The following is a 14871-nucleotide window of genomic DNA, read 5'->3' as shown; positions in this document are numbered from 1 at the left end:
GATCAAGTCCTGTGTTTTGAAAAAGAATTAACAATTTAAAATTCAAATAATGTGTGTATAATTATTTTTTACATTTATTATTGTTTAATATTAATATTGATGTAAACCATAAAGTAAACTTTTTCACTTTCCTTTTAAAATACTTTCTTTTTGTTCTTCTTCTCTTTCTCTTTTTTAAAAACAGCTATTTTCTTTTATTAACCATTCTTTTATAAAGGTAAATATTTATATATGTTACAGATGTAATATTTTTTTATTATTTTTAAATACTGTTTACAATTGTATACTTTTCTCGATGTTTTTGTTCTTTTTAAATATTATGTTATTTTTTGTTGTATTTTTTTTTCACTGGTTTTATTATAATTATGTAAAAGGTTCATGGAACCGTAAATAAATAAATAAATATGTCACATTTTTTGAGCTCGTGTACTGCGTTGGCTGGCTTAAAGTAATGGGTTGTTAAGTAAAAAACGTATTTTTAATTTTTAATATTTATTTATTTACTGCTTTTAGCAATAAGACTTTAACACATAGATATCTTCGTATATCATATACATTAAGTACTCGTTCTACTTCTACAAGGTTACATAATTATTATCAGTACGAGATTGTTTTTAAATATTCTTATACCTACCAATAATCTCTTAACAAATGCTTTCTTTGACTGAACACTCGTCGCTCCTATGTAGGTATTCCCTACGGATAATTATGTAATTAATTAATAATTATACATCAATGTGTAAGGTAATATGGCAATACGATAAAACTTCATCCTTCAAGTATGCTTATTTTGGATTAATACGAATGAATTTATATCTATTTTCAATTATCAGAATCTGTTGGTCGACTCTAAATGAATAGATAACTCGTAACTCGGGCAAAACGATCCTCAAGGAAAGTTTTCTTAGTATGTAGTAACAAGGCTATCGATACGTATCGATGGCAATGCATTCGTTTTGATGCTTTCACGCCACGCAGTATATCGACCAATAGTATAATATAAGAAAACGTAACCTTTTGGCAGGGTTCTATAGGATTAGAATGCACTAATTGATTAAACAGTTGATCATAATATACAACTGTATTTTAGTTTATACCCAAAGTTTTACTATTTTTAAAAATTTAGAAGAAAGGTGCTTTTTGTTTGATGCATTAAAAATATATATTACGAGTTCCAGTTTAATTTTTTGAATTTTGAAGCAAGGTTTATATTTGGCGAAATTAGAACTGAACATTTTCTTGGCAAACGCAATCTTGAAGCAATTTAAGTACATATATTTAAGTTAAAGATGATATTAAAAATAGGTACTAACACACATATTTATATTCTAAGTTTAAATAGGTCAAATTCTATGATTATAATTTAATCTTAAAAAGTAACTTTATAATATTATCTTTGATACATAATCATCTTCAAAGATTTGGTTTAAACATTAATGAATCTTTGGTTAATGGTAAATAAAGTTATCATTTCAACAACGCGTATAGGGTAATCAATTTGCTGACAGTGTTTTGGTTTCCGGAAAGTTTAGTCGGCTTTGCACCCTGGCCTGGTCTGCAGTTCCATGCGGCTGCTGGCGATGGCGATCCATTCATTCTGCTCGGAGTCGAACCAAGTCAGGCCCAGAATGTACTTTCCGTTGAGGTTAGCGTGTTGGCAGTGCGAGAACCACCATCCTCCTTCGTAACTGGCGGCGCAGTTAGAGTTAGAGATGTCGCGGTCCCTGTCGATGGCGGAGAACTCCATGCCGTTCTGGTAGTTGAGTGCGTCGCTGGCGTTTCCTGAGAATCCTCCCACGGTGAGGTGGTAGCCGGTGCTGGCAGAGCCTACGTTGAATTCCAGATAGTTAGCGGTCCAGTAGTTGCCGTAGATATCGCGCATATTCACCTTCAGGGACGTGCAGTTGTCTTTGGTCAAACGGTGCAAAGCGTCGTTCCCAATCCAGAACTCTCCGTTGGGACTTCCGAATCCGTCAGAATATTCCTGGAACCTCCTGTTAAAGTCAACTGATCCGTTGAAGCGACTCTGCATGAGAGTCCAGCCATTGTTGCAATAGGTTTCGACGGCGGGACCGACTCCGGGAGCAATGAGAACGTTACCCGCGGTCGCTTGTAGGGTTTTGTCCCCGCAATCTTTCGGCAGGTGCTTGACAATGTCGTGATACTCTCTTTCCACTTCTTTCAGCTCCTTTAGTTCTCCGATCAGCTCGGGCATATCCTCAACACCAAGCGTAGATTCGTTTTGAGCTTGCAGGGCTTCAGTCTGAAACGAAGTTTGTAAATTAGTACATTATTATTATTACGAATAGTTATCAAAGAAAAAGCAGAATGGTATAAAATATCAAACTTATTTTACATTTTACAATGATCATAAAAAATACTTATAAACTAAATTAAAATGAAAATAAAAACTGTCTAGAATAAATGTTTTATTATTTTTTTGTCAAGCCACTAACAAATTGTGTAAGCAGTAATAAAAAAAATAGAAGACAATATAGATCTCATTAACGATTTTTAAATGATGATTTTTTATGTTTCTTTAAATAATAATTTTAAAAATAAATTACAAAAAAAATAAAATTACCTTGGTAATGTGATCGGCCAATCGGTAGAAGTGTAGTTTAGCCTGGTTCTCCAGGTGGCTAATTGACTTATTTTGCGTTTCTAGCATCACGTGATCTGCATCTACCCTATCGACCATATTCGACACGCTGACAGCAATAGCCTTAACAGACTGACGAACACTTTCGTGGTTATTCTGCAAGTAATCGTGGTGGGAATTTAGTTGTGCCATGTCAACGTCGAGTTTGGATATTTCCTTTTTGAACTGAGGCAAAGTGGTGTCCACCTTTTCTTCCAGGTTTTCCATATTTTCCAATAGTTGCATCATCGATTTATGCAGAGTGTTAAAGTTGCCTACGTCGCTGGTAATATTTTGAATCATATGACGTTGTTGAATTTGAATTTCCATTATGTCTTGGATCTTGGTCGATTCCAAGACAGAACTTTCTCCCGCGAAGGCTTCAAGCTTCGCTTGGAGGCGGATTATTTGATCAGTCAAGTGGTTTTGCGCAGAGTTCAACTTAGTGTAGGACTTTTTTAGATCCCTTACTTGCTTGCTCAGCAAATGGAAGTGCCTTAGCTTGCGAGATGGTGTTAAGTCATTAGTGTTTGCAGCTTGTGATTGCTTTGCCCATTTTTGGGTTAGAGCATTGAACGACATGAAGCTCATCTTGTGTTCTACGTTGATTACTTTAATCTGTAACAAATAAAAAACTTACATTATTATAATTGAAATCTAACAGCGTATCGCTAATCAACAAAACACAAAAATACTCAAACAAAATAGTGCACAAGTGTTTTTTTATTTTTCTGACAAATTGTAAATCGACTAGATAAAAACAAGATCATTTTGAGAAAAATGAGAAAATCATTAAGTTCATCGAATTCAAAACGGGTTGTTAAAATAACGATGAGATTAGAATTGATTTCACATTTCAAGTCAATTTAATTAATTAATTAAAGTACATGAATTTTATACACCATGCATTTGATATTTGGTCGCCAAATCAAACTACGTATTCCTTAATGATAGAAAGGGTACAAAAATTCTGCGTTATCTGTATCTCAGGAGTATGGATTTTACCCATGGCTTTTCCCGACTGACTTCTTACTAGGAACGCTGGGCTACCAATCATTGATGGGGAGAAGGAATATTCATTTGGGTGTTCACTTTTTTCAACTCATTGGTGGTCGCATACATAATTCTGATATTCTGAATGAATTCGGTCTATTTGTCCCCGATAATTATCTTCAACAAAGGCAACACAGGCTGTTCTATCTACCACGATGCAGAACTAACCTGCCAATGGTTATGCCGGTAGGTAAAGCGATCGTGTTATTCAATCGTATCGCCTCGGACGTCGATATATTTCATGACAGTGGGATTACTCTTAGGAGGGAAATTTCAAAATTGTAATATGTATGTCAATTTACTTTTTTTTTTTTTGATTTGATATGCATATTTTGTTAACTAACTAACTAACCATCACGCCATTTCCCCGGAGGAGTAGGCAGAGAGGATAGAACGCCACACCACTCTGTCCTGGCACACTTCCTTTGCTTCCTTCACATGCATACATCTTCTTATGCACGCACGTCGATTATTCCGACTTTTCACATATTTTGTTATGTGTGGAGAATTTGGATACTCTGTAATGTTCTCAATGTAAATAAAAATAAATAAATGAAATGAAATACATATTTACGGTTTGATTTTGAGTTTAAACTCTTTGAGAAAGCGGCAGTTGGTAGTTTAATTGTACACTGCATGCTTCCGAGTACTGGTGGGTTATATTATATAGATCGGTGTTTTGTCTGCGGGTGTGTGGGTGTTGTGCCTCGAATGCTCACTAGACCCGTGGAGGGGGATCTCCACGTAACTACATAGCACCTGTCTGATACGCCGCGACCGCTTCGACAAATAATTGGATTTTTAAAAACTGAAGCGCCCGACAGTATCGCCAGCAAAAAATCGAATCAATCCGAAAGATGAACATGTAATTTGAAATTGAGTTAAAATATATTGCAACTTTTTTTTATTATTACCCAGATGAATACTAACCACTTTGATTTTTATTTAAAATTATTATCTACTTTACTTTGTAAAATTTATCTTTAGAACATAAAATTTTATCATGTTAAGTGTTATTTTTTATTTGGGGATGTTTTGTTTCTTTCTTACTTTTTTTGATTTTTTATTTTTCAACAACAACAACAACAAACCATCACGCCGTTTCCCCGTAGGGGTAGGCAGAGAGGATAGAACACCATAACACTCTATCTTGGCATACAGACCTCGCTTCCTCTACATTCATACATCTTCTTATGCACGCACGCCGATTATTCCTTCTTTTGACATGTCCATCTTCAAGTATTTGATGGACTTGATCGTGCCATGTCTTTCTCGGTCTTCCTCGTTTTCTGCATCCATCAACATTTGCATCGTAGATCCTTTTAGCCGTTCTTTCGCTGTCCATTCGCTCTACATGTCCAAACCAACGCAGCACCCCTTTCTTAATTCTGTCAATAATGCTTGTCTCAGCCTTACACACTTCACGGATCTCGACATTTGTGCACCTATCATACATCGTTTTACCACACATTCGCCTGAGGGATCGCATTTCGACAGCATTCAACCTACTTTCATCATTATTTTTCCAATTCCATACTTCGCTCCCATACATTAGAGTTGGAACTAGAACTCCGTTGTGAACTGCTAGTTTAGCCTCCTGCGATAAACATTTGTTTGCCAAAGTAGATTTTAGTGCACCGTTCACCCTGTTCCCGGCACTCACCCTCCTTTCAATATCTTTATCGGCCTTTCCGTCCCTAGTAAACATACTTCCCAGGTACACAAATTCTTCTACCTGATTCAGAATATCTCCGTTCACGCTGATCTCACATTTTTATTTTTCATGTTTACTAAATTGTTTAATCTTAAATATTCTATACTACATAATTATTGTTCACTGCTGTGATTATTTCTGTAAAACGTTTTTTTGTAAAAGTTTATTTGAACCGTTGATGTATAAATAACAATAATAACATTTTATCCACAAAATATTTGTAAAAAAGTAACTAAGTGCCGTATTGACCCATTGGCATTGATGAAGGATACGCGGTTCCAGACAATTTTGATGAACAGATATTATTATGATCATTGTTTTTCTATCCGTGCAAAAAAGACAACTGCAAGTCGGACTGATTATGCCTAACTCAAGTCGACCTTTCGCTGTCCCGTTTTCTGCACCCGGAATCTAAACCGATCTGATTGGTTTTATTTTGTTTTTTTTTCAGAAATACTATCAGAATTAATTAACTGTGTGGGTATCTTTTCTGTTTTTCAAAATTATTCATTTTATTCGTTTTTATCCTACGTTCGAAAACGGCAAATAAAACTGGGCGCTTTCAAAAAGCAAAACCACAGAAACAAGCCAATGGCAAACACTCGTATCTATAGTGTGTGAAAAAATCACTGCTCCAGTGCCACAATCCAGGGAGGAAATACGGGAATACTTTTGTATGAAAACAAGTAAAGTAAAAAAAAGACAAAAAAAAATATTTGAAAATTAAATAATGATGTCCAGTAATTTACAAGGTTTATGAACACCTCGACATCGGTATTCTTTAATCAAAAGGGTTTATCATCATCGATATATTTGTCAAATTTATTTTAAGACTTTTTTTTACTATCAAATACAATATTTCCAAAAATTTATAAAATTCATGTACATCCGTACTATCAAATTATCCTAATTAAATGTCTGAATAGCCTATGCTATGTTTTTGTTCTTTCATGGTTCGTTTTGTAATATAAATAGCATAGATGTACATAAATGAATTATAAACATAAATACGTAGTGTTTAAAACTGTCGGAACACTTTGTTAATTATCTCGGTTTATTAAGTCTTCATTGTTTATTCTTAAATGTAATTATTTAAAAAAAATTATTGTTAAGTGTCCTCGGCACGGGTAACCCCAGTGAGGTCACATTATTTTTATTATTAATCAAAGTTTATAATGGAAAAAAATATGAACAAATAAAATAAAAATAAATAAAATATTGGAGTTTTGTTTATCATAATTTCGAATACCGTGTAATATGTAAGTACAATAAAAACATAATACATCGTTTTATTAGTAGCTACAGACATAATTATCATTTCGTTTTTGTAGAAAATATGTAATGAAATTAATATAATTACACATATTATTTCAAATACATAAAATTTCATATACAGTAAAACTGTAAGTAATAGCGTTAAAGACAAATCTAAAATTATGCTACATTTCGTTTTGTCTTTATTTCTTTAACTCATGTTTGAAAGCATTAAACATGCATGTCTCCCTTTGAGTGTATTGATTAGTAATTAAAAGCTTCATTATGAGTTAATAACAAAACTGGGGGTAAAATTTGATGGGTGAAAATGTAATGTGTAGTATATTTTTGTAAACGGCGTAATACTTGTGTACAAGCGCGAAAACGAGAGCTTCGTAGCAGTTGGTTAGACGGCTTATTGTGAAACTGACATTGCGGGTTCGATTCACGCCAGTTGCAAAATAAAATTCAAGAAAGATTTCTTTCTCAATTGGTCTGAGTGTTGTGGTGTATTTTTCATAACCTGCTTCAATATCCCCTCTTTCCCACCAGCTGACAAGTCTCTTAATAGCGGATTAGCGGGTTAATCCTTTTTAAAAAATAACATGTTGAGACTAGACATGTATTGTGTTTAATATGAGTTCTTCCTTAATACTAGATACCAGTTGCGAGCGGTAATTTTTTTATAGGTAATCTACAAAAAAAAAAAACATTCATTTGTATATTTAAGTAAATAAATTGCATTTTTTTCTGTGGTTCTGCGAAGATCCACTCAAACAACAATTATTATTAACTTTGCAATGTACGTAGCTTTATTCTGCATTATTTAAATACAGCACTTGTTCAAAAGTTTATTAAAAAATACCACAATGACATTCAGCAGATATTTCCATTATGTCAACACTAAGGAGGACTCGCCGATTCATCTTAAAATGCCATAATGCCAAAAAAAGCCACTTTAAACGCCACATGACCTATGTGATACATAGGCGCCTGTTGATTAGACGGCCAACTGTGAAACTGGTTCATTCATCGCGAGTTTGATTTCCGCCAGTTGCAAGAAGAGAATTTTTTAAAATAAACAATATTTCTTTTAGTCCTCTCCTGTCTTACTTCGAAAATAATGATATCAAATTACCACCCGTGTAAGAAAAAACTACTTGATTTATTGTGTCCATGTGTAGTATTTAGTGAACATGATAAAAATGAAAAAGGAATCAATTCATTAGTTACGTAAACCTTGACGAAGAAGCTTGTTTGCTTTGAAACCGGTCGGTGGAAAATAAAAATTAGTGGTTAAAAACAAAGTTGTTTTATTTATTTTATTATAATGAATAACCACAAAGTTAGTGCTTCAAATATAAACTTTAAATCTACGCTATCTGTATCTCAGTGAGAATAAATATTACCCTCGACTTTTCCCAACCGACTTCTTACTAAAAATGCTGGGGTACCAATCATTGTGGAAGAGGGGAAATAGTGTTCACTTCTATAATCTGATTGGTGGTCGCATACTCAATTCTGATATTCTATTTGTCCCTAATTAGTAAGTTATTGTATATTTTTTTATCATTCGCCATTATTTATTTATAAAACACTGATTTCTTAACGGGATGAAGTGCGCTTTAAATCAATGTCATATCCGCCAAAAGCCTGACTTATGGAGTTTCTCAAATGACTGATTTAATTTCTACCGAGTTCTAGAAAGGACTGGAATAAGTAAAGGGTTGTTGACCGCCAGATTTCGTAAATCCGAGTATAGTGCATAACAAGATTCAACTTATTTAAGTTAATAAATAAAGGTTACAGCTCCAATAACGTCAACAGATGGAAAAATCGATGGAATATAGATCGTCAAATAAAGGCAGAATGGTGAATATTACACAGTGTGTAAAGTGGCTACTTAAACCAGCCAACGACAGGTCATAAGCCCTGTGGATGCCTAGGCTTCTATATTCCCTTCTTTAAAAAAACCTTAATTTCTGTTGCAATATCAATTAAACCATTACATCTAAAATAATCTCAGATTTTTATTAAAGAAAGCTTTTGTTTTTTTTTTATTAAATGTATATCTGTACGCCACATACAATAAAAATTGTGTAATCATTTCCCCCATCAGCATCCGGTGGTTAATAGGGCACCTCGTTGGCGCTCTATGCGCAGAGTATCTCGATCGTTTTTGTCACATTGAAGGTTAGGCGATCAGTCTCACGCTTCAGATGCGAGTCCAGAAACAATTACATAATGCATTTAAATCCCCCCTATTTACCCAAATCCGTTTCAGAGGTCTCGTGGCCTCTTTTCAGATCCGCATATTGCAAAAACAAATCAGTCCAGAACATCATAAAAATATTAAATGCTATGTTTTCATGTGCTGAATTTTTCTCTCATATTTTTATGAAACCTAGAAGTTGATTTTTGACAAAACATGCAATAAAAATCTTCGATGTTTGATGAACACAACACAGGACATACAAACGTTTTTTGTAAACGCATTTAATGCTAGCAGATTTCGGCGAATCCTTCATAGGATGAATTGCCAATACATTTCAGTGAACCTATATCCATTCCATATCCCACCCTATGTCCCCTCCAGTTTTAATTAAAACACGTAGCCCAAGTAAATGAATCTATATCAAAGGCGAATTTCCTATTGTTTCCTCTAAATATTTATATGTAGGTAGTATTTTCATATCAGTGTTATAAGATAATTACTAGTCCCACTTTTTTTGAATGCACGAATGTTTACGAAGTCGTATTCGTATCCGTGGCGTTTTTGTGTATACTTTCCACGCGATTGTAAACTCAAATGATTAGCTAGTTAATTGTCGGGGGACGGTGGATATTTTCGCGAATTCCCACCAGATAAATAAATTTAGAGGATTCCCGTGCGGAACCTTTGTTACGGCCCCGAATCCTTGAGAAAAATATTACTCTCCGTAGTCACGATTTACCTAATAAGTACACTTACGTACGAGACTCGATTCAATTACGGTCAGTTTGCAATACTTCTCATGAGGAAAACGTTGTTTCTACGAATTATACATACGTTATTCTTTGTAACAATTAAGATGGCACCACAGATAAGTTTGCGAGGGAAAAATCGGATGTGTTTATTAACAGACACTTGTATACATACACGAGAGTTTGTGCGCTTAGTGGGACTAATTGAGCTTTTTTTTGTAAATAATCCAGAAAAAAAAAATAGATGGTTTATAAACTTACATAAATAACAAGTTTTTAATTGTATCGGAAACACCAATACATTGACTTATTAACAGCAAATTATTTTAAAGTTTAATGTAAAATATTTGTACCATGTCTAATGTAAACAAGTGTAGATTTATTTTATTTTATTTTTGTTTATTCAGAAAAACAACAGCAATACAAAAAAATATACACACATTATTAAAAAAACATAAAATAAAGCCAAATCAGTTTTCCACATGAATACAATTATAAAAATCCAGTTCAGTTAGATATTAATTCATAGAAGTCCATGTGTGCGAGTTTTTTTGTGTGAGGATGCGTGTGTAAAAAAGTGGAGTGTGGTTTTGGTAGGTATGTGAATATGTGTGTGAGTGTATATGGGTGTGAGGGTGGGTTTTTGGACAGGGTGAGTGTGTGTTTGATATGAGTGAATAGAAACAACTTAAATTTATAATGTAAACATTTTTTTTTTTATTAAGAAACATATTTTTTTTCGTATAATAGTTTTTTATTTTTTGTTTTAAAAGTGAGTTCTCTCTGTTTTTTTATTTCGTTATTTTTACAGGTCATAAGCCGTGTAAATGCATAGATAATTAGACATATATATTTCCTTCTCCAAAAAGTTTTCCCAATCAGTTGAAATAAATTAAAATTTTCTTTCAGTTCAGATTGTTATTTATTACAAAATATTAATTATTACAATCTAGTAATTCCTTAACTCATACATATTATGCACAATAATAGTTTCTACGAAATATTGTTTGTTAATAAATTAGATTCTTTCTGATCTCTTCCTGCCTGAGTAGGTGTTTTTTTTTATTAAAAAACATCGACCTCGCCGTATTTCTTACATTGAAAAGGTTTTTTTTAAATGTTTAAATCTAATAAACAAAAGCTGCGCTTTAATTTGTTTTTGTAAATAACAACCTATCAATATAAATACCACTTATATATTACCTAAGTAAAAGTGTGGCCAAAATTGTATCGCAATCAAAATTATAATTATATTGCACTTTGGTACAATAACAGGTTTACTACTACGGAAAGGCTAGCTGTTCCTAAATATTGTAATTAATATGACAAAAGGACACTGCAATACAGTATACCGTATACCTAAAATATTTAACATGTTACCAAACAATGTTAAGAATAGTAAATCAAATGCAGCAGTTAGACGTATACTCCAATTGAAAAAGCTTTTTTTAATATTAATGGCAGTCTTAATTTTTGACAAAATATGGTATAAAATATGATGTTTTTCAAATAAAATTAAAATGAGTAAAAATTTATTTTTTTTAAATGTGGGAACCTGCTGACGAATTGTAATTATTCAGCGGGATATTAATTTATTTCAACAGAGAGGGAAAACATTTTTGAGAAGGGAATGTGGAAGTCTAGGCATTTACAGGGCTTATGACCTGTCATTGGCTGGTTTAAGTGGCCACTTTACACACTGTGTAACATTCACCATTCGGCCCATGTTTGAACATCCACATTTTCTCAAGGTTTCAGTTCTTATACTTCACTAAAGTCAACAGATGGAAGAGTTGAGGAAATGTGGATGTTTAAACATGGGCAGAATGGTGAATGTTACGCAGTGTGTAAAGTGGTCATAAGCACTGTAAATGCCAGGACTTCCACATTCCCTTCTCGAAAATGTTTTCCCTCTCTGTTGAAATAAATTTAAATGTTAATACCTCCCTAGGGAGGAAATCCAGCTAGTCTGTAAGCATTTGGACATACTCATTGTTGAATTCAGCAGACCTTTCAATTTTAGATTATTGTGAAGGTAAATAATTTTTACAAAAAAACTTTTAAATACATCATCATTATATAAAACTCTTATCCGCACTTATGGTGCATAGGGCACTGAATTGGAAAACTGCGTGCTGTAAATCTCGAACACGTGTTGCATGAAGGTAAGGTGTTCAGTCTTACGCTTCAGGTGCTAATTCAAGTAGAGTGGAGTATTGCAGTGTAAAACCAACTTGTAATCAAATATTACATGTTGACCCACCTAGGAATCGAACCCAGGACATCATGCATGGTAGGCGAGCACGCCAAACGCTACATAACGAGGCGGACTTTCTCCAGTCGATTTCTCTTTTCAGGATTTTTACCGGAGAGTAGCCATCGAGTCGAAAACACTCGTCCAAGACTCCCGTTCTATTTCACACCCAGACCGAGATTCTTCATCAGCCCGTACACGGACAAATTAAATTAAATACACCTGGTCCAAAAATTATTTTCCACACAGGCGAAATAAATTTATTTTGTAGTCATTTTCTGTCGCCCACGGGGTGGGGTTGGTTATCAGTTTATGTAGTGCATTTTCAATCATTGATTTTGTTGCCAAGTACCGGAGCCGTAGTAATAATAACAGGCAAAAGTTATTCACGAGTGACTGTGTGGTTCGTTACTCCGAACAGGTACAGACTAGCGATGAAAGTGTCAGGCTAATTTCACTGCACACGTGCATGTTATATTAGTTAATGCCTTTCTGTTCGACATAAGGACCCATTGATCTTCTACAAAGTGAAGTTCTAAAGCGAATATTAAATTTTATTAGGTGAAAACATTAAACAGCGTATTAGTACCATGCATTGTGGTTTACTTTGTAACTAAACACTTGATACATTATATTGAACCCTGGGGCTTGGCGTCAACTGAGAATGACATGACTAATTTAATCATTTTTGTGTCATTATTATTTTTTACGACTGTTTACACTGTACCTATATTTCACTCAAAAACTTTCGAGACATCCAGCTCATTACTAACACAAAATACTTATGTGTATTATTATATAATAATTTATATATATTTGTTAATTTTACTTATTTTATTTATTTGACTTATTTTGTTTATTTATTTATTTATTTCATTCATTTAATTTATTTAATTTATTTTATTTACATATTTCTATCTATTATGAACACCTCGCTGGACACAATTCGTGTCGGGGCATTCATTTACATTATTTTTTTATTATGAACTAGAACATAATAAATCAAACAAACAAACCATCACGCTGTTCCCTCGTAAGGGTAGGCAGAGATGATAGAACGCCATATCACTCGATCTTGGCATACAGACCTCGCTTTCTCTACATTCATACATCTTCTCATGCACGCACGCCGATTATTCCTACTTTTGACAGGTCCATCTTCAAGTATTTGATGGACTTTATCGTGCCAATTGTATTTGTTTTACCCCACATTACAGTTGAATAATCTTTGATATATGGGTCAGTTTGCACGTGTGCTTATTGCTATTTGGACGCAAATTTCCATCCATAACCACAAAAAACCGGATTTCGTACTTCACATTTTTTTTCCTCCTCCCAACTACCCTAACACGTAGCGAGACTTTCGATCAGTGTTGTTCAACCTGTTGCATAAATAGAAGCGCTATGCCCTAGCATCCTCCCGCGACCTTTTATGAAAAAACATAATATTATGAAACCGTTTTATAAACGCTACCATAACGATCATAAAGTTTCTTTTTTTTAATTTCATATTTATAGCATTTTGGCTTGGGTATTCCCGGTACGTTAAGAAACGGGTCAGATTTTTTTCACCTCTTGGCTCGGAAAGGTTAAATAAAGAACTTAAAATAATCTACCAAACTTCATTTTGAAATTCCACAAAGTGTGTAAACAATAATATTATTAATAATCATATTTAATTATTTTTAATGCGATCCCTCGGGCGAATGTGTGGTAAAACGATGTGTGATAGGGGCACAAATGTCGAGATCCGTGAAGTGTGTAAGGCTGAGACATGTATTGTCGACAGAATCAAGAAAGTGGTGCTGCGTTGGTTTGGACATGTAGAGCGAATAAACAGCGAGAGAACGGCTAAAAGGATCTACGATGCAAATGTTGATGGATGGAGAAAACAAGGAAGACCGAGAAAGACATGGCACGACCAAGTCCATCAAATACTTGAAGATGGACATGTCAAAAGTAGGAATAATCGGCGTGCGTGCGTGAGATATATTCTTAAATTTTGATATATTCTTAAAATGATTAATAAAAAAGTTATTGAAAAAATATGTTACCCGGAGAAGCCTTGATACTTTTTGGCCTGGAAGGGTTAAACATTAAAATTACTTTAAAACACAGCTACTTTCAAAATGAACGGCGCCTAAGCCCAGTGTTTGATAGTAAAAATATGTCAATCGAAGCTAGACCGGCAGTACACAGTGGAGTTTTAGTCTCAATATTTATGTGTGGGAGTGAAACATAGAACTGGTTGAGGGAAAACGAAAACAGAGTGAGACTAATGTGTAGGAAATCAATGTACGTCGGGATGAAATTATAAATTAAGCGTGAGTGCAAATCTGGGGCAGGTATAAAAAAGATTAAGAAAGGGTCACTGAGATGGTTTGTCATGGATAACAAATGGATGACGAAATAATGCTAAAACATGTGCACATGCCGGGAACGAATGGTAACATAGGACGACGACGACCAAGATAGACGTGGAATGATCAGATAAACCAAAATCTCAAGTCTGGTCATGGTAAAAGCAGACATAGCCGAAGGTCATCTACTAATGTGGAAGAAGATAGGAATGTATGTCAGGATAGACGTGTATGCCTGTCCATCATCCATAATGTATATGGTCATATGGTGAAACTAATGAATTTTTTTACTAATTATATTTTCATCGAATAACTTAACCAGGAAGTTCAGTGTTTTCTTTTATTTTTATTGTCAATAGACTATCAAATAAACCAAAATATATTTCGTTTTATCAGCGATATGATTTTTTTTATTTTTAGTTTTGAAATCACTCCGCCTGTGACGTCACAAGTTCTAGTCGGAGAGTTCCGCTGATTGGTGAGTCTTTCTGGAAATCGGAAATCTATCACAACACTTTATCATCGGTTGATTCTTAAAAACTTGTAACACATTTCACATTAGTTAAATTATGTTAATTTCATTTTTATTATTTTCTTCGTACGTTTTCGAGAAACTTCGCCGTCCAGTTAA

The 14871-nt window shown here is 34.0% G+C and overlaps 1 protein-coding gene across 1 annotated transcript in view; it reads right to left on the bottom strand.

Annotated features, from left to right (window-relative positions):
• Window positions 1–475: 475 nt before the first annotated feature.
• LOC148278468 (protein scabrous-like) overlaps window positions 476–14871 on the bottom strand; it is a 69285-nt gene continuing 54889 nt past the window's right edge. The window contains exons 3-4 of the mRNA XM_088231365.1: window positions 2585–3259; window positions 476–2263 (exon numbers count right to left, since the gene is read on the bottom strand). Coding sequence (XP_088087491.1) covers window positions 1529–2263; window positions 2585–3259 — 1410 coding nt within the window. The 3' untranslated portion in view covers window positions 476–1528. The remainder of the gene's footprint in view (window positions 2264–2584; window positions 3260–14871) is intronic.

This window comes from Micrasema longulum, unplaced genomic scaffold (genome assembly GCF_059751315.1).
Source record: "Micrasema longulum isolate JH-2025_06_02 unplaced genomic scaffold, ASM5975131v1 h1tg000876l, whole genome shotgun sequence".
Taxonomy (NCBI): Eukaryota; Metazoa; Arthropoda; class Insecta; order Trichoptera; family Brachycentridae; genus Micrasema; species Micrasema longulum.
This window is presented reverse-complemented; position numbering and strand designations above follow the sequence as displayed.